This window comes from Staurois parvus, unplaced genomic scaffold (assembly GCF_062004578.1).
Source record: "Staurois parvus isolate SC_StPar_1 unplaced genomic scaffold, SC_StPar_1.0 ptg000466l, whole genome shotgun sequence".
Classification (NCBI taxonomy): domain Eukaryota; kingdom Metazoa; phylum Chordata; class Amphibia; order Anura; family Ranidae; genus Staurois; species Staurois parvus.
The window spans coordinates 315,047-333,353 of record NW_028318262.1 but is presented as its reverse complement, the minus strand read 5'-3'; the positions used below and the strand labels follow the sequence as shown (position 1 = coordinate 333,353).

Sequence of the window (18,307 nt, the reverse complement as noted above, 5' to 3'; positions counted from 1 at the left end):
GTGGTTTCTTTTTGTGTGCATGGCAGTGCCACAGCTGATGCAGGAGAAATTGCACTAGTGTGAAATGGGCCTTAGAGTACATTTACACTTCAACAATTTGATGCAGTGAATTAAACATTATCCTGTTTGCTGCATCTTTGGTGGTGTTTGCATCAAAACACATCCTACATGGGTATAAATAAATACATCTAAAACATGTCTAAACTGAGGTACGATTTTAGCTATGCAAAGTGGAACTAAAGTTAAAACATGCTATGTCTCTTTGGCAGTAGAACAAATTAACTGCTTGTTTGTGGTCTTCTGCTGAATGTACACAGCTCAGCATGCATTCCTGACAAGTTGCCAGTGTGCCAGAATGAAAGACTCGCATGTGTGGGATTCATGTCATTCCCGACAGCCAATCAAGAGGCCATAACTTGGCGCCCGATAAAAGCCTGGCAGGAATGATGCCAGGAATCCAACCGTTGCATTTCTGGAATGAAGGAGAGAATACTGCAGACATTAGTTCTTCTTTTGGGGTCCATTTGCTGTCCTAGCTCCCACTGCAGTCTATGTAGTATCTGACATGTACTACAGAGAACATTGTTCCTTTTGATCTAGCTATGTCTGTTTTAACGTCCTATGTTATTCAAAGCTGGCATTTGCTGGCCTGTGTTTTCTGGCTGCTTTCATTGTATTGTCAACAAGCATGACAGTGAGCAGCTTGCATGGATTATTTCCCACCTCCTCTATTTGATTACATTTTCATTGTTTTTTAGGGTTTAAAGCAAAGTCGAATGGAAACTTCATTTGGAAAATATCCACAACCAAAATAGGAAATATAAACATTAGCATGTGAGTATAGAATAATAAATATGTGCCGCGCTCCACTCTATTAATACATATAATAAAATATTCTATAGCTTATGTGTCCAAATTTCAATCTAATAATCAAATGAATATATAATTAATATCAAGTGAAATTTATAATATTGTGAAAAAATTCCAAAAACGGTGTCCACAATACACAAAAAATGTATAAAATATATGTGGAAAAAATCAATCCAAAATCAATTCAAAAAAGTGTCCACTATTAGATACAACTTCTGGAAATAGCAACTTCAAACATGGATCCAATGTATTATTGTTATGCGCTCACTTCACAGCCTAACACAAAATTAGGCTAGCACAGCTTTTAGTCCTAAATTGGACTGATGAGACCTTTTCCAATGGTAGATATCCCTCCAGGGTTTAATCAAGAGTAGGTTGTAATATTTCCAACATTCCACCTGGGGTCTCTCTGATTAACTGATCCCTGTGTTGGTTTAAGGATGGATGGATTTCTCCCACTCTCCTGCAGGGGTATACTCCTTCCTTATCCTCTTCTCTTTATTGAGATCACTCTCTGCAAAGAAGGCAGCTGCTCCTTCCTCTCTACAGTCATGTGATAAGCCACATGACAAGGCTATATACAGTGTTTAAATCCACTTCATAGACCTCTACCTTCCCAAATCTGCTCTCAGATTCTTTGAATCTGGCATTGTACAAAAACAATTATTACTGGCAACAGTGTTTGCTCAGCTAAAAGACAGATACCTCCCCTTTTTTTTTTTCTTTTTTGAAAAGAATATAAACAGTGATATATGGAATGCCTTCGTCATGGTAATATGTTATTAGTGTTTAGTTGCCTGTCCTTTTGATCATCATGATTATGAAGAAAGTGATCATTCTTGTACAGGTAAAATTTGTTATTATAATGAGCATTTCCTTCCTTATTATTATTATACAGTATTTATATTGCACCAACAGTTCATTCGGCGCTGTACATTACAATGGGAGACAATACATGAGACGGTACAATAACAATACAGTGCGATACACGAGGGGTTCGAGGGCCCTGCTCCTTGGAGCTTACAATCTAGGAAGGAAGGGATAGTGGTACAGGAGGAGATAGCTGTGGGGAATGGTGTGGTAGGAAGAGTGGAGGAGATCGGCAGTTAGCAGAGGGTAGGGTAGGCTTCCCTGAAGAGGTGGGTTTTTAGGGTGCGCCTAAAGGAGAGGAGAGTGGGTGATAGTCTGATAGATTGGGGTAGGGAGTTCCAGAGGATGGGTGATGCCTTGGAGAAGTCCTGGAGGCGGGCATGGGAGGAGGAGATCAGGGAACTAGAGAGAAGGAGGTCTTGTGAAGAGCAGAGAGTGCGTTTTGGGTGGTATTTGGATATTAGGTCGGTGATGTAGTTTGGGGCAGAATTATGGACCGCTTTGTACGTCAGTGTTACCAGTTTGAATTTGATCCGTTGGGCAATCGGAAGCCAGTGGAGAGATTGGCAGAGGGGGGTGGCGGAAACGGAGCGGTTGGTAAGGTGGATGAGTCTGGCCGCCGTTTTCAGGATCGACTGAAGTGGGGATAGCCTGTGGTGAGGCAGGCCAGTGAGGAGGGAGTTGCAGTAATCAAGTCGTGATATGATGAGGGAGTGGATGAGCTGCTTAGTAGTTTCTGGGATTAGGAACGGGCGTATTTTGGCGATGTTGCGGAGGTGGAGTCTGCATGAGTTTGTTAGCGATTGGACTTGGGACTGGAAGGATAGATTGGAGTCTAGTATGACACCAAGTACTCTGGCTTGCGGGGTGGGCTTGATGGTGGCATGGTTGGACGTGATGGAGAAGTCAGTGGGGGGGGGGGGAGGTGCGCAGGCTGGGGGGAAGACTAGGAGCTCGGTTTTGGAGAGGTTTAGTTTAAGGAAGTGAAGTGACATCCAATCTGATATGTCATTCAGTAGGCTGGTGATTTGGGCAGAGACTGAAGGGGTGAGGCGAGGGGTTGAGAGAGAGATTTGCGTGTCGTCGGCATAGAGGTGGTAGTTGAAGTCGTGAGAGTGTATCAGTTGGCCAAGGGAGGAGGTGTAGATGGAGAAGAGAATGGGCCCGAGGACAGAGCCTTGAGGGACCCCAACATAGAGGGGGAGTGGTGGGGAGGTGGTAGTGTTATAGGTAATGCTGAAGGAGCGTTGTGATAGGTAGGATGAGAGCCAGGAGAGAGCGGAGTCTCTGAGGCCAAGGGAGTGTAGGTTCTTGAGGAGGAGGGGGTGGTCGACTGTGTCGAACGCCACGGAGAGGTCGAGGAGTAGGAGCACTGAATAGTGGCCATTAGCTTTGGCGGTTAGCAGGTCGTTTGTGAGTTTGAGTAAGGCAGTTTCAGTGGAGTGTAGGGGACAGAAGCCGGACTGTAGGGGGTCGAAGAGGTTGTTGAGGTGAGAGCTTAGGCGATTATAGGCTAGGCGCTCGAGTTTGGATGTAAATGGCAGCAGGGAGATGGGTCTAAGGTTGTTCGGGTCGGTGGGGTCCAGGGAGGGCTTTTTAAGTATGGGAGTGGAGGGGAATGCGCCAGAAGAGAGGGAGAGATTAAAGATGTGGGTGAGGGAGCGTAGGATGGAGGAGGAGGGAGATCGTAGGCGTTGTGAGGGGACAGGGTCGAGGGGGCAGGTGGTGAGGCGGGCTTCAGAGAAGACCTTAGTGACCTCCTCGGTGGTGGTGAGGTTGAAGGAGTGTAGTGTTGAGGGGGCTACTGTGTGAGGGATGTTTGATGGGGTTAAATGGATGTTAGATGGGGTGGAGGTCTGAACAGTGGTGAGGCCAAGGGGGAGGGGTTTTGAGGGGGTTGCTGTGTGAGAGGAGGTAGGTGGGGTGGAGGTCTGAGCAGCAGCGATGTCCCTGTGAATAGTGTCAATCTTGTTTTTGAAGTGATTGGCAATCTCGAGGGCGGTGTATTCTGGGGTTGTGCTTGGCTCCAAGGCTGAGCTGCAACTTCCAAATGCCCAAATCCTGGAAAGAAGATAATGAACTGATGTGAGTGGTTCCTATTCATGTGATCTCCAAAACAGAATAGTCTGATTTTTCTCAGCTTTGTCTTTTTGGAATGATTTTAATATTGATCCATTGCTGGGTCTCCGCAGACTTAGTATGGTGTCAGAAAATGAGCCATACACCCTCATCTTTTTTGTTTTGGGGCAGCCTTAAAATTTTTGGATTTCCTGATACTTTGTTTTAGTGACGATGATCACCAGTACAAACAAGGGTCACAGACAGCAATAACGTTACAGGGTCTCGCCCTACCTAATTTTATTAAAAATAAACAAAGTTTTGACTATACATATGCTTAAAGCTTATACATATTTGAATAATTAGGTTAAATAGTATAAATAATTAAATGTGTGTTGTTGCTGTTTGAAAATCAAAATTAAGGCACATATTCCACAACCCATTGTTACCCCGGGCCTTGACAATCCTGGCCAGTTTGCATGGTGGTCAGCCCATGGCTTCAATGACGTGCACTCCATGCTCCCTGCTACTCGGATACTCACTTTCGTGACTTTGCGTTCTTCACAAGATATCCCGTTGAGGGAACATTTTAGCTACCTCCAACTCCATCACTTTCTTACTACATTGTTACGAGCCCATTTGGGTCCCTATAGGCTGACTCCCTTCGAAAGTCTTTGCAGGCACAGGCCTCATGTGCCAGACTTGATCTCCCTTGTCTACTCCACTGTAATTTCTTAAAGGGCTCCCCCGCTTTACTCCTATCATCAGCAGTGGCAATCGGAACTCGGTTGTCTAGATTAGCAAGATCATGACTCAAGCATTGTCTAAATGCTCGAGGAATGTTGTTATACTAGAAAATGCCTACAAGGTCCTTTTATAGATGGTATTATACGCCTGCCCGACTGGCTCGTTTTATTCCCTCATATTCTTTGACTTGCTTTTGGGATCGTATACAAATAGGTACCGTGGCCCATATTTGGTGGACCTGCCCCAAGGTATGTAGACTATGGATTAGGGTCTATGCCAGGGGTGGGCAAACTTTTTGACTTGAGGGCCGCAATGGGTTCATATATTGGACCCGGGGGCCGGACCAAGAGTAGATGAATGATGTGTATGTGTCATCCATAGTAAGTATAGTAATATTCCCCCATAGTAAGCATAGTAATTCATCCCCCATATAGTAATTCATCCCCCATATAGTAATTCATCCCCCATATAGTAATTCATCCCCCATATAGTAATTCATCCCCCCTATAGTAATTCATTCCCCATATAGTAATTCATCCCCCATATAGTAATTCATTCCCCATATTATTTCATCCCCCATAGTACTATTCCCCCCCAAGTAGTAAGCCAAGTCCCCCCTGTGTCAATTCACTTACCTTTGCTCCGCGCGTTCCTCTCGCCGTGTTCCCGGTCTTCAGGGCGGACTGTGAGAGGAGCCTAGCTCTCCTCACGTTCGTCACGCTGCCCTGCCTACACACATCCTGACAGCCAATGTATCCCGCGCCGTTCCGGTCTTCAGGGCGGACTGTGAGAGGAGCCTAGCTCCCCTCACGTTCGTCACGCTGCCCCGCCTACATCCTGACAGCCAATGTATCACGCTCCGCGGGCCGGATTAAAAGGTCCGCCGGGCCGTAGTTTGCCCATTGCTGGTCTATGCCCTTCTCCGTACTATGCACCGATATTAAGCACACACCGATATTAAGCATAACCCATATGAGGCACTATTATTTAAACCACTAAGTAGGCCTACTCCGTCCTGAGCGGCAGTTAGCATCACATCTATTTATGGCTACCAAACTGACGATCGCGAGAGCTTGGAAAACCCCTCTTCTTAGCTTTGAGGTCATTAAGAATTGGATGAATTTTATAATGGTTAATGAGAAGCTAGCGGCCATGCTGTTAGACACCCACACTAAGTTTCTGCAGATCTGGCGTCCTTGGATTGATGTGGCTCAACCGTCTAGATTTGATCAGACCCTCCTGTCAATATAAGATTTTCCTGTTGCGACCCCCTGGAGCCATTTCTTTGTCTTTACTATTGTTTCTTCTTTCTCCGCTTTTCTCTTTTCTTTCCCTTTCTTTTTTTTAATCTTTTTTATTTTTTGTTTTTTTCAGGTTTTTATGTTATATGCACCGATTGAGATACCCCTAAAGAACTGTGCCTGTAATGTCTTATACACCGATTGGACTTCCTTGGAAGTCCTAGGTGTAGAGTTCCGATATGCGTACAGTAAGATTTTATGCTCAGCTTTTCCTATCATCTGTATGCGACTTTGGTGACTATCCTTGGTCTTTGCCTACCAGCTCATTGGTTACTATTTGCTGTTAACGCAATTTACAGGGTCTTATTCCATCCCTTTTGAGATTGTGTTTTTGTAGTCCGTTTTCTCTCCGTGTCAATATTTCAGTACAGAATTGTACACCTTACTTTTTTTGCGTCAATGAGCTTGTCTCTGACTGTTTTTCTTTTTTCGCTGTCTATAATAAAATTAATTGTGAAAGTCAAAATTAAGTGTTTTCTGTCCTATTAAATAACCCTAATTTCAAATCAATGCATAAAAATCATTAAATCACATTGCAATCCGTCCCATATAGTGAAGAAAATCCCCATGCACGTCAGTATTATCTTTTAGGTAAACCGTGGTTAAAACCGTATGATCTTTATAGAGGTCACCAATCACATGACTTCAATCCCTGATGAAGTTGCGTGATCTGTGACGATATGCGTGGGGAGGTGCCAGGTGATTTCAGAGCCGAGGGCTGGAAGTGCAGCAAGACCTGTCAAAGCGAGTTTTATGTTTATATATGTGAATGCAATACTTAGTACATTTTATAGTATTGGTTAATAGTACACTGTGGTGGCTGAGTTCACTTTACAGAGCTAAACAGCTGTGCAGTGGAGTTTTAAAGAGACAGCATCCCTTTGTGAGCAGTTGATCACAGGGGAGTCCAGGTCCATTAAGAGGTCCATTATATCATCCCCAGAAGGTGCGGGAAACGCTTTGTGAGCTATTCTGATTTATAGGTCAACATTTGAAGGTGAGGGTACATCCTAAATCATGTTTGAGGTGGTGCACAGTGTTGTTCAAGAGAGCTTGCAGCAGCAGGGAATTTGGGTTCACCTACCCGCATGAAGATCGTATTTTTTGACGCACAGTTTACCCAAAACACAATATTGAAGTGTTTGGGAACTTTCTTCATTATGTGGGACTGACTGCAATGTGATTTAAAGTATTACTAAACCCAGGACCCTGCATTCACTATATCTGGTTTCCCACAGTACACAGAACTTGGAAGTGCAATTATTTTAGTAAATAGAAACTGCTAAATACCTTTTTCTCATCAGCAGTTAGAGCAGTCTTGTGACTTCTATCAGTGTCCAGCCTAGCACTGGTTAAAGCTTGTAGGAGGAGTTTTAATTTTGCTCTAGGAGGATGCAGAACCCCTGACCTATGTCTGGACAGTGCTGGTTGGCCCTGTGCTGATTAAACATGCATTCTCCCAAGAAAAAAAAAAACCTTTAGAGCAATACACACCAAACTGAGCATGTGCAGAGTGACTCCACACAATGTCTTATCAGGAGATAAGAGGGGGACACTGGAAGAAGGGGAGGATCAGAGAAGTCAGGATCAAACAGCAGTTTTACACAATGCAGAGGATTAACCGCTTGGGTTCCGCAGTGAGTGTAACAAGCATGCTTTACTGCATATACAGACTGATTTTACTGTTGTGAGCTTAGATACACTTTAATAGTTTATTTTTATGCATTGATTTGAAATTAGGGTTATTTTATAGCACAGAAGACAGTTACACTTAATTTTGATTATCAAACAGCAGCACAACACATTTTATTATGTATTTCATTTATTTCTGGTGAACACACAATTTAATGCAGCAGCTGGATCACAATATGGTTTGGTGATTTACATGTGGAATTGGTGGCATTGCACAAGTCACTTTGTTTTATTTTATTTACGGTAAATAGTAGTTGCTATATTTGCAATGGAATTCGGTGTTCTTTTTATTCTTTGTGTTTCAGCTTATAGCAAAGAATACACGAATGGTAAAATGTATAATTACAGACTGACACATGAGAACGTTTTGTATTTTATGTGAGGACACTATCCATGTTTTGTATTTGAGAATACATGTCCATGTTCTTTTTGTAGTCCTTTTATCTCAGTACAGGTAAAACAGAACCGAGTTGGCAGGTTTTTGAACCCTAAGAGACCCATGATTATATACAGCATCACTTGGACCCATTGCAGTCCAAAACAGAACAGCAGTGACATATTTTACTGCCATATGTTTGGCACTAATCCCAAACACCAGAGTACATAAATATTCTCCCAGTAGTGTTCACTGAACTCTACAAGCAGTCTAATATTTCTAGACTTCTAGAACTGAGCAGAAGTGAACCCAGGCACACAGCAAACATCTACTGTAGTTGTCCTTTAGAAGTATGCTATTATATGTTTTCAATTACTTCTTTAACAATGTGGTAATCTTTTATTTGCTCCACCTGTGATCACAGGCACCATCTCTCCTAGGGAGAGGACCTGCTTCTGGGCAACGGAAACATGAATACATCTTTCGGAACTGTTGCTGTCATTTAATACATATAACTGTCGCCATATAGCAATATGTTTTCCTTAACTTGTATGAAGTCTGTGTAATTGAATTATTTCAGTTTGTTCAATAAAAAAAATCACGCGTGTTTTAAAATGCTGCAAATAAAATTTATTACAATGCATTTTTAATCATGGCATTTTGTGAGATCCCTTTTGTTTCAACCACCTCTCATCTCCCACCATGGCAGCCGATTCATTAAGTCAGACTGTAATGACAAAGTGAAACCGAGCCCAATGTAGAGGATGAAGGAAAAGTAGTTGCAAGCTAGACTTATCCTTTAAGTCTCCGATTTGATTTTTTCCTGCTTGGTTAATAAAGTGCATTATCTTTTATTTTATAGCCAAACTGCTCTACTTATGGAAACCTTCATGTTTTGGTTACTCTCCAAAGCTCTGTTTTTTGTGACTTCTAGTTTGTCGAAAATTGTTTTTGATAAGTAATAAGTTTTGTAAGGAAATAATAAAACTTTCATGTTGTCAGTTTTCTGTTTGTTTCTGTTCTTCCATTTTTTTTTTTTAAATTTTTGTTTTGTCTACATATGTATTGTATAGCTGAGCAGGTACCACTGAAATTTTGCACATTTTTGCCAAAGTGTGTTAATGTAGCATTTATTGCTGATATATTCTGATATATGAGCAAAATTATGTCCCTTTTTGCTATTCGTGCTGTTGAAGTGATTGCCTTCCTAATGTAGAGTCAACAGGTTTCCATCTCCTGGTCTTCACCATCCTTCCTAAAGTATACATCACACCAAAACTTTCTTTTTACTGGTTTGAATAGAGCAGGGAAGAATAAGAAACCCTTACTGGGGTATGTCTGGTGATCCGTTAAATAGATTTCCTTCCTTATTTCTGGACAGGGGGTGAGGGAAATTGCAACCAGGGCACAGATGGCAATAAAATCACAGGGTTTCTAGCTTTCCACTACTTTACAAATAAAAAACATTTTTTCAGGTCAACAATTGCAACCCATGAATTTTCACATGACATTTACTGTTAGCTCTTTTAAAAGAATAGTTTATATACTGTACATTTTGAATTACCCTGTCTTAGGTGGCCTTTGGCATGTTGAATGTTGCAATCAAAAGGTTTAAATAAGCCATGACCTTGTTTTGAACTTAATGCATGACATGGCAAACCTGCAGAAGTGCTTTGGGCAGTGTATTGCAACGTTACAGAATGGGCAGTATATGGGGACTTTTACTGCACTGTAAAAAGTCTATCATTGCAAGGATACACATGAATGAACCACTTCCTGACCGCCCTATAGCAGAACTATTGCTACGGGGCAGCAGGGCTGCTCACAATCATGTGTATATTTACACGATTTTGCATTTCCGTGTAGGGGGCGTGTGTGCCGCCCTACCCACTCTGCCATTGGCAGCTACAGCTGTCGATCACTGGGTCCTGGCTGGAGATTCCCCGCTGGCACCCGGTGACCACCAAGGAACACTGACGGGAGAGGTCTGTATGTAAACAATACAGATCTCTCCTGTCAGTACCAGCACGCTGCTATGTATTGCTCTGCATATCAGACAATACAAAGCAGCCTGCTTACACAGTAAAGCACAACACAGACAAAATAGTAAAACAGCACACAGTTAACCCTTTGATTGCCCCAGATGTTAACCCCTTCATGCCCAGTGCTTTTTTTTTTCTTTTTTCCAATAGCTCTGCTCACTCTTATCGTCAGTGGCAGTTAGTCATCCTTCCCCTCCCCAATGTCAGAATGCCTGCTGCAGTCCCGCTATAAAAAAAAAAAACGCAGAGATGATCAAATACCACCAAAAGAAAGCTCCATTTGTGGGGAAAAAAAGACTTAGATTTAATTTGGGTGCAGTGTTGCATGACCGTGCAATTGTCAGTTAAAGTAATGCAGCGCTGTTACTCAAAAAATGGCCTGGACAGGAAGGGGGGTAAATCTTCAGGAGGGCAAGTGGTTATTAACATATCCTAACCAAAGCAAATTTCTGCTTAGACTGTGACCTAAAGTTGTAGTGCTTTCAGAGGAGATGCTCAGCCATTTTTAGGGCTTGTTCACATGGACGTACTAAAGCATACATGATGATGGTACTGGCAGGCAGGATGACAGTAATGCATAACAAGTAAGCAACTACAAAGCACAAAATAAGGCTGCGTTGATATGGGCATACTAAAGTGTACATTTGTGTGAAGGGCTGTGTTTGCCTGAGTGGGATGTTTCAGTGTTCTATATAACCCCTGTGCAGGCAGTCCCATTCATATCAATTTGGATGCACTGGCTCCACAAACACAGCGACTCCTCCCTCCAATTTGACATCTGTGTGGCTGCGTGTATGCAAATGCAGAGAGTTTGAGTTCAGGGATATGCACCCGAGCCCAGGCCCATGAGGCTGTCCAATTGGGACCACTAACTGGGGCGTGCAGCTGCTACATCCCAATTGACATGACTGTCAACCTGCCTGCCAGTACCATCATCTAGGTCCTCAATGTAGCTTCCCCTACATATTCTGTGTCTTATAGAGAATATTGCGTGCAAGGATACCTGCTCTGTACTTTTGAACTAGAAAATGTACTTGCTTGTCCAAATTTCACCTTTTAACATTAAGCACTGCTGAATGTCTGAGCAAGAAAAATGAATGCATCACTCCAAAGAAATAAACTCCTTGAATATGCATAAATCTTTATTCCAAATATAAATACATATTTTACAACTTTCCACATCTACTACAATAAACATACTCTGTATAAAAACATTTAAAGCCAGAAAGCCCCAACTCCAAAAATTGTATCAGATAGGGATATAAACTTGAAGAAAAGAAGAAGAAAAAAAATCAGCAAAAGCTGTGATTAGAACCCTAGTGTGAGATCATGCGGATCATGATCTCTAATGTGCTAGTAATGTTATACAATTAAACCCATGTAAAGCATGCATCTACAATAAAGATGTGTGTATGTAGAATTATTAACAAACAACGTGTATTGCAATATGTGGGAACTAAATATCCCGATCTTTATTGCAGAGTCTGCTGGAAAGGGTATATGCCTGTGTGCAGAGGGTCCTTCAGAATTTCTATGTAGAGTCACAAAATACACCATCACAAGATTGCTGGACAATTCCGACCCATATAAAGATAAATTATGACAATCATCAAATGATCTAACCCACTGATGCATAGCAAATTCCTATAGTAAAGCATAGAGGTGGTAATATCCTACTATGGGGGTGTTTCTGTGCAGCAGGAACTTCAGCACTTATCAGGATAGAAGGAAATAGGGATGGGGCAAAATACTGTCAAATTCTTGAGGAATATTTGCTGCTCTCTGCCAGAAAGTTGTCAATGGGAAGAAGTTTTACCTTCCAACATGACAATGACCCAAACCACACAGCAAAAATGACCACAGAGTGGTTGAAGGAGAAAAAAGTGAATGTCATTGCATGGCCTAGTCAGAGCCCAGACTCAAACCCCATTGAAAATCTATGGAATGACTTGAAGACTGCAGTCCACAAACGGTCACCATCAAATGTAACTGAACTTGAGCAGTTCTGCAAAGAAGAGTGGGCAAATACTGTCCAGGTGTGCAAAGTTAGTAGAGACCTATCCCAACAGACTAAAGGCTGTAATTAAAGCAAAAGGTGGTTTAACAAAATACTGACACAAGGAGGAGATCCTTTTTCCAACTCAGTGATTTTTTTTTTTTCTGACATGTAGGTGTTCTATCTTTCATTTGGATGTTATAAGTTGCACTGATTAAATACAGCTGTATAAAACAAAAACTGTGTGTGTCTTCATTTCAGGCTCCAAAGCAACAAAATGTGATTATTTTAAATGGAATGATTCTTTTCTATACCCACTGTAAGATCTAAAAAAAAAAACCCTCACCATGTGTATGTGAGAAACATAGGTGACACATATGCTCCTTCCACCCTGTGCGTTTTGTACCCTCTCTCGCAGCCCAGACCTGTGGAAAGGAGCTAATTTTGCCAACATACAGTGGATGCATGAAAGTATTAGCATCCCCTTACTGGTTCCCTGGTGTGTTTTCCATAAAATTTAAAGACTTTCAGAGCTCTAAGGGATACTGTGACCATTGCATTGTTCCCTTTGTTCAGTGCCATCCACTGTAGTGGAGATTGGTCTATACTGTTTGCTAAAAAAAAGTAACACCCTAATGATTCTAGAGCCCACTTTAGAACCAGACAGCCCCTTTGCACTATTGAATAGTTCCTCTCTGCAGGGGTTTGATGTATGCCACTGGATTTTCCATTTAGGCCCCATTCACACTAGGCCTACGTTTGGGCGACATGCATCGTGCGATGAGGTTTACCACAATTACAGCATGGCAATCATGGCAGAACTGCACTGCGTTTTCAGGTGCCATTAAAACTAATGGCACCTGAACATGCAGTTCTGTGATTTGTCATTCTAGCAGAGCGTTTGGAAATCAAAATTGCAGCGGCTCTGCCTGCGATTCAAAATGCCCTAGTGCGGATGCGGCCTAACAGATAATTTCAGGCATGGCCATTTTATACATAGTTACATTGGTCTAGCTTGTAATGTAACTATGTATATACCATACGTGGAAGCTGCAAACCGCTGAAGTAGACATTGCTACTTAAGTTATCTCTTTCAGCGATATCCATTTGCTTCCTAGTCCCGCTCCAAGCAGCTGCCCTCTTTATGAACAAAGTACATCAGACTCTGGGCACAGGCGCCATTCAGGGAATGCTTTGATACCTTGCTTCTCCACCTTCTCCAATCAGAGAACACTGCATTCATTGGGAATATGTAAAGCATTTTCTGAATGTCGCCTGTGCCGAGCAGCTCACCTTCTGTGTTCCCTATGCAGGAGGGCAGCCATTTAGTGTGGGACCCAGAAGTAATTGGAGATCACTGAAGTAGCTGTGCCTCCTCATTCCATTTTACCATGGTGGGCTTTCTCCCATTGATTAGATCAGTAAGTGAAGCTGTTATAGTAGTCAAGTTAGGTACAAATCTCCAGTAGTATCCCACAATCCCTAAAAAGGCTGTAACCTACAGTATTTTTCTTACACTGGCTGGGGCCAACTTTTAATTGCTTCAATCTTGTCAATTTGAACCTTTATAACCACCCCCCACCGCCCAATGATGAAGAATGAGGGCCATTGTTCTCTCTATTTTTGAAATGAGGTCTAGGCCCCATGTAAGCCAACAAGGAGGTCCATGTACTGTACAGCCCATCTGCTGTTGCAAAAGCTAGCTTTTCTTTTGCCAAGGATGGTAATGTACCTGACAGGGCCAACCACCCAAGACATGGGATAAGCATCAGGTTCAGATATTTCATTTAGTTTCCTGAATTTATTGCAGAACCTCAGACTGCCATCCAACTTAGGGATGAGCATATATAAACTTGATTACTTATTAGATTCTTCTACAACTTCAAGGGCTAACAATTTCTGTGCTTAAGGAGCACAAAGAATATGTGAGATTCTATTCTACCATGGGTGGCAGGAAAAAAAATTGTTCGATTCCCCCATCAGCACAGTCAGTGAGATGACTGTTGTACTTCCCTTATTGAAAATCTTAATTCTGAACACCAAAAAATATTTTTGGAAACAGCAAAAGGTAAATAAGATACCTATAATTTTAGTATCCTGTGTCCACAGCATGTCTTACATTCAGTAAAAAGAATGATGGGGGGAGAGAATGAGGAAAATTAGCCAGTAGTACACTGTGTATCAAGTTCTTAACCACACTCATGACATGCTTTACAGTTCCTCTAGGTTTCTCTACTGAGAGCACCCCAGTAGGTGGTCTTTAGCATGTCCAAGTATATAAAGCATTACATACATTGGCTGGGAGGTTTTGTCATTAAAAATCTGCTGGCACCATCCCCAAGAAGTACACAACAAAATCCTCTCAAATGTGTCCCATATAATGGTGCCGCCATTTTGTGCTGCCTGATCCAACATGTGGATAATGGTTTATGAAGTCTCCCTCTTTGATGCAGTTGTTTGATCCCTTCTCTTACTGCACATTATATGGGACCCATTTGAGAGAATTTTTCACCTGCATGTCCCATTTTATGGGCCCCTTCGATCACTATAGGGTGGATATCTGACTTTGGCATTTTTTATAAGGGGGTTAACTCTCAGAGGCTCTTCAGCCCTTGATTCATTGTACCTTCTTGATTGTGATATCCTTGATGTGATGTACATGGTAGATACTTTCCTATTTAATGGGTGACATTTCTATGCTATCTTTTGCATTATCCAGTTTGGCTACAATATTACTAAAACTATAGAACAAAGTGAATCCTGAAGCAGCTCTTTTTGGGTAAAACGTGTTGATCTGCTGGGTCTTCATTCCTTCATTTTGATTGGAAGTATATGTGTTCCTGGTCTATACTGTAGCTGACATGGAATGTTTGTATACAAATAACTACTCTCTTAATCTGTGAAATAAGACTGTTTTTATACTATATATTTGGGATTTTGTTGAGTGATTCCCACTGTTTCGTGATCCCTCCCTCTTTCTCTCTTTGTCAAGCTTGGCAAGGTTAACTAGATTGGCATGGACCAATGTGACAAAGCTTACAAAATCTACCAACACCTCCACCAGATGTACGTCTATTGCAATAGGACATATCTTCCTTCCAGCCTGAGTTCCTCTGCTGGAAAAACAGGCTTGGCAAATAGAGATATATGCCTCTCCAAGTCACATTTCACAGGCTCATGTAATATGAGGTAATTGGCAGCCACATGTTCCAGTCCTTGGCACTGCCAACACATAATGCCATGTTTTTACCAAGGACAACTCATTTTGAGCTAAGAGGAAGTTTATATCTGGCACCCATAGGTGCAGTAGCTGATTAGCCTATTGTTAGGTCACATTATACTGTTGCTGGTTAGCATTTGCCAATATCAACTTTTTTCTACAAGCTCTTCCATTTTGTTCAACAATAGATATCTTTTTTTTAAGGCGCTGTACGCATCTGAGCAGCAAGTTGTAAGGGGGACAGGCTCAACTGATATTGGCAGCGCTTTTATTCCGAAGGCCTTTTACAGCAAGTCTGTGGCACAAAACAAACCAAGCATTTGTTCATAGAACTACTAACTAAACCCAAATAATAACTAACAGGGTGTCCGCTAATGGGTTTCCCAAAACAAGCAGGCAGCTCTTGTACCATTTTAGTGTTCTGTCAGCAGTCAGCCTTTTCACACAACAGTAGGCTCCCACAGCAGAAAGTAAGAGAGCCCTGATTATCCCTCACCTCACATATATACAGGTCTGTAGAATTTGTAAACTAATTAATGAGGTCTGCCTACCAGGTAAGATATAGCAAAATAGAAAATAAAATATCTAGAGAGCAATTAAAGTCCATTTCTGGGGAAAACAAAAATGCTCCCTTGTAGTGGGGCTGTTCCCGCACAGCATGGGTTAAATGATCGTTTAGGTCTAGGGGGATGAAAAGCACATATGCGATCATTTACTTTCCTGGTAGCCAGCACACACTTCTATTCCCCTGCACTCTAGCAATGACATAAGAGCAGGTCCACCCACTAAAGACTGCCCGCCAAATACAAGGCCAGTCACCTTGTGCAAGAGAGAAAACAGAAAAGACTGGATAACACTACTGATGTGGAAGATATAAACAAAGGGCAAGATACAAGTAAGAATATACTGGCTATTGCATTTAGAAAAACATTTTAGCCCGTATTGCAGCTTTAGTTCTGCCTTTTTCAGATTATGTGGCTAATCCTGAATATTTGGAGCAAATGGAAAGGGTATCTGCCAAATAACTTCTAAACTTTTGGATTGAGGGTGTTTCTCTTTCATGTTGTTAAACATATTGAGATCATCTTTATCCAGAAGCCATCCCAACATCCATATTGTCGTCAAGCTAGGTAGTCTAGACACAAACCGAACAAAGGAAGTAACAGTGGTAGCATGACACTTCATAGCTCTATATATTCTAGTCATGTTCAGGAGGTTTAATGCTGGCATGTCTTCAGCTCTTTCAAAAAATGTTCTCCATCCAGATTCTGACACATTGTAACTGGAGTGAAGCTCAAGATGGCAAAGCTTTTTCAAACAGCCATTCTTTGCAACATTTCCTGTAAAAGTTAAAGTTTCAAATTAGATATATGTTTATTGTCAAATTTCTTAAAGAAAATGTTATCCCTCTACATATATGAACCTAGCAGGCCATTGTCATTTTTTGCTTTGACAAAATTCTTGGGGAATTTCAGTGCTCTTCTAAGCAGAATGGGGGATATAATCATTTGTGTGTCTTCTAGCAATGTCCCATGATCTGTCCCATGACCTGTCCCTAGATAGATTTAATCATAAAGGAGTGAATATATACAAAGCTCATATAGTTTTCGTCAATCTATATTCAATCAATAAAAAATTAAATTGCTTGCAAAAATATTTTTAAAACTAATGCGTAATGGGTGGCAGAGATTTTAGAAGTCACAAGACACAGTATTGTATGCACAGTAAAAACATAAAACAAAACTTTATTATATACATTTTGAAACACAGTACTAACACATTACATCATACATGGGTTTTAGCATATTGCCACAAACACTTTCTAAATATACATGCACATTACATAAACCCCCTAACAGAGACAAACAAAAGGGCTATAAATAATCTCAGTATCTGATTATTATTATTATACAGGATTTATATAGCGCCAACAGTTTGCTCAGCGCTTTACAATTTAATGGGAGACAATACAGCAACAATACAGTTCAATACAAGAGGGATAGGAGGGCCCTGCTCCTCGGAGCTTACAATCTAGGAGGGAAGTCCACTGTCAAACATGTTTTGACACTTATTCTCTTCCTCAGGGACAACCGGAGGACAACACCCAAGATGTAATGTAAATGGTACCATAATGTATAGAGATGTAGCCTGCGGTTGCATGGTAAAATCACTCTTTGTGAATTGGAAAGGTGCTCAATAAGGCGGGAACAGACAGGGAGTCAGCAGGTGAGGCCAGACAGCAAACACAGAGATCCCAGATGAGCTTAAACTAAACACATAGGTGGCCTATCTAGCGGCATGGCCACGCACCATCCAGCAAGATGTGAGCAGTATACAACTGGACCCACCTGCTGACTTTCTTTCTGTTCCCGTCTGATTGAGCACCTATACAATTCACAAAGCTTGATTTTAACACGCACCCACAGGCCACATCTCTATATGTTACACCTTTGGGTGTGGTCCCCTTGGATGTCCCTGAGGAAGAGAATAAGTCTCGAAATGCATTGGACAGTAGGAGTTTACTTATTAGATACAGAGATTATTTACAGCCCTCTCATTTGTCTCTGTTGGGAGGTTTATGTAATGTGGATGTACATTTACAGAGTGTTTGTGGCTATATGATAATACCACTAACCATGTGAGATGTAAAATGTTTTAGGCATGTGTTTCAAATTTTACTCAATAACATTTTCAGTGTACATGACAGCTGACAGGCAGGAGGATGCATTTATGGCAGAAGACAACAATAGGGTCTCTTCTGTCATAAATACCCTGCATGTCAGCAAGTTTTTACATTTTAACATTACTTCCACTTTAACAGGGGCCTATCCACCACGAGGCAAACAAGGCGTTTGCCTAGGGTGCCAATTTTTAGGGGGGTGGGACTGCCCCCCGGAAGAGGGGACCTTTTGAGCAGTGGCAGACAGCAGGAAGATTGATGTGGTGGGGCGTGGGGAAGGGCAGTTGCAGAGCGACAGTTGTGTATCTCTCCCTCCAGCAGCTGACGAGCAAGGACCAGGGGACAGCCTGGAGCAGGGAGAGAAGCGGCAGAGAGGAAAGAGCCCAGAGGAGGTGAGCTGTGTTGTCTTCTGTGGGCTCTCCCTCCTGTCATCCATCCAGCAGATTACACACTGA

At 41.9% G+C, this 18,307-nt stretch overlaps 2 protein-coding genes across 3 annotated transcripts in view; one reads left to right on the top strand and one right to left on the bottom strand.

Annotated features, from left to right (window-relative positions):
* Positions 1-8,915, top strand: part of SMN1 (survival of motor neuron 1, telomeric) — a 37,642-nt gene extending 28,727 nt beyond the window's left edge. For both annotated transcript variants that reach the window (XM_089689010.1, XM_089689009.1), the window contains 2 exons: positions 759-834; positions 8,339-8,915. In XM_089689010.1, coding sequence (XP_089545136.1) covers positions 759-815 — 57 coding nt within the window. In that variant the 3' untranslated portion in view covers positions 816-834; positions 8,339-8,915. The remainder of the gene's footprint in view (positions 1-758; positions 835-8,338) is intronic.
* Positions 8,916-11,080: 2,165 nt separating this feature from the next.
* Positions 11,081-18,307, bottom strand: part of LOC149452751 (baculoviral IAP repeat-containing protein 1-like) — a 39,762-nt gene continuing 32,535 nt past the window's right edge. Inside the window, exon 10 of the mRNA XM_089689012.1 lies at positions 11,081-16,512. Within this exon, the coding sequence (XP_089545138.1) occupies positions 16,151-16,512 (362 nt within the window). The 3' untranslated portion in view covers positions 11,081-16,150. The remainder of the gene's footprint in view (positions 16,513-18,307) is intronic.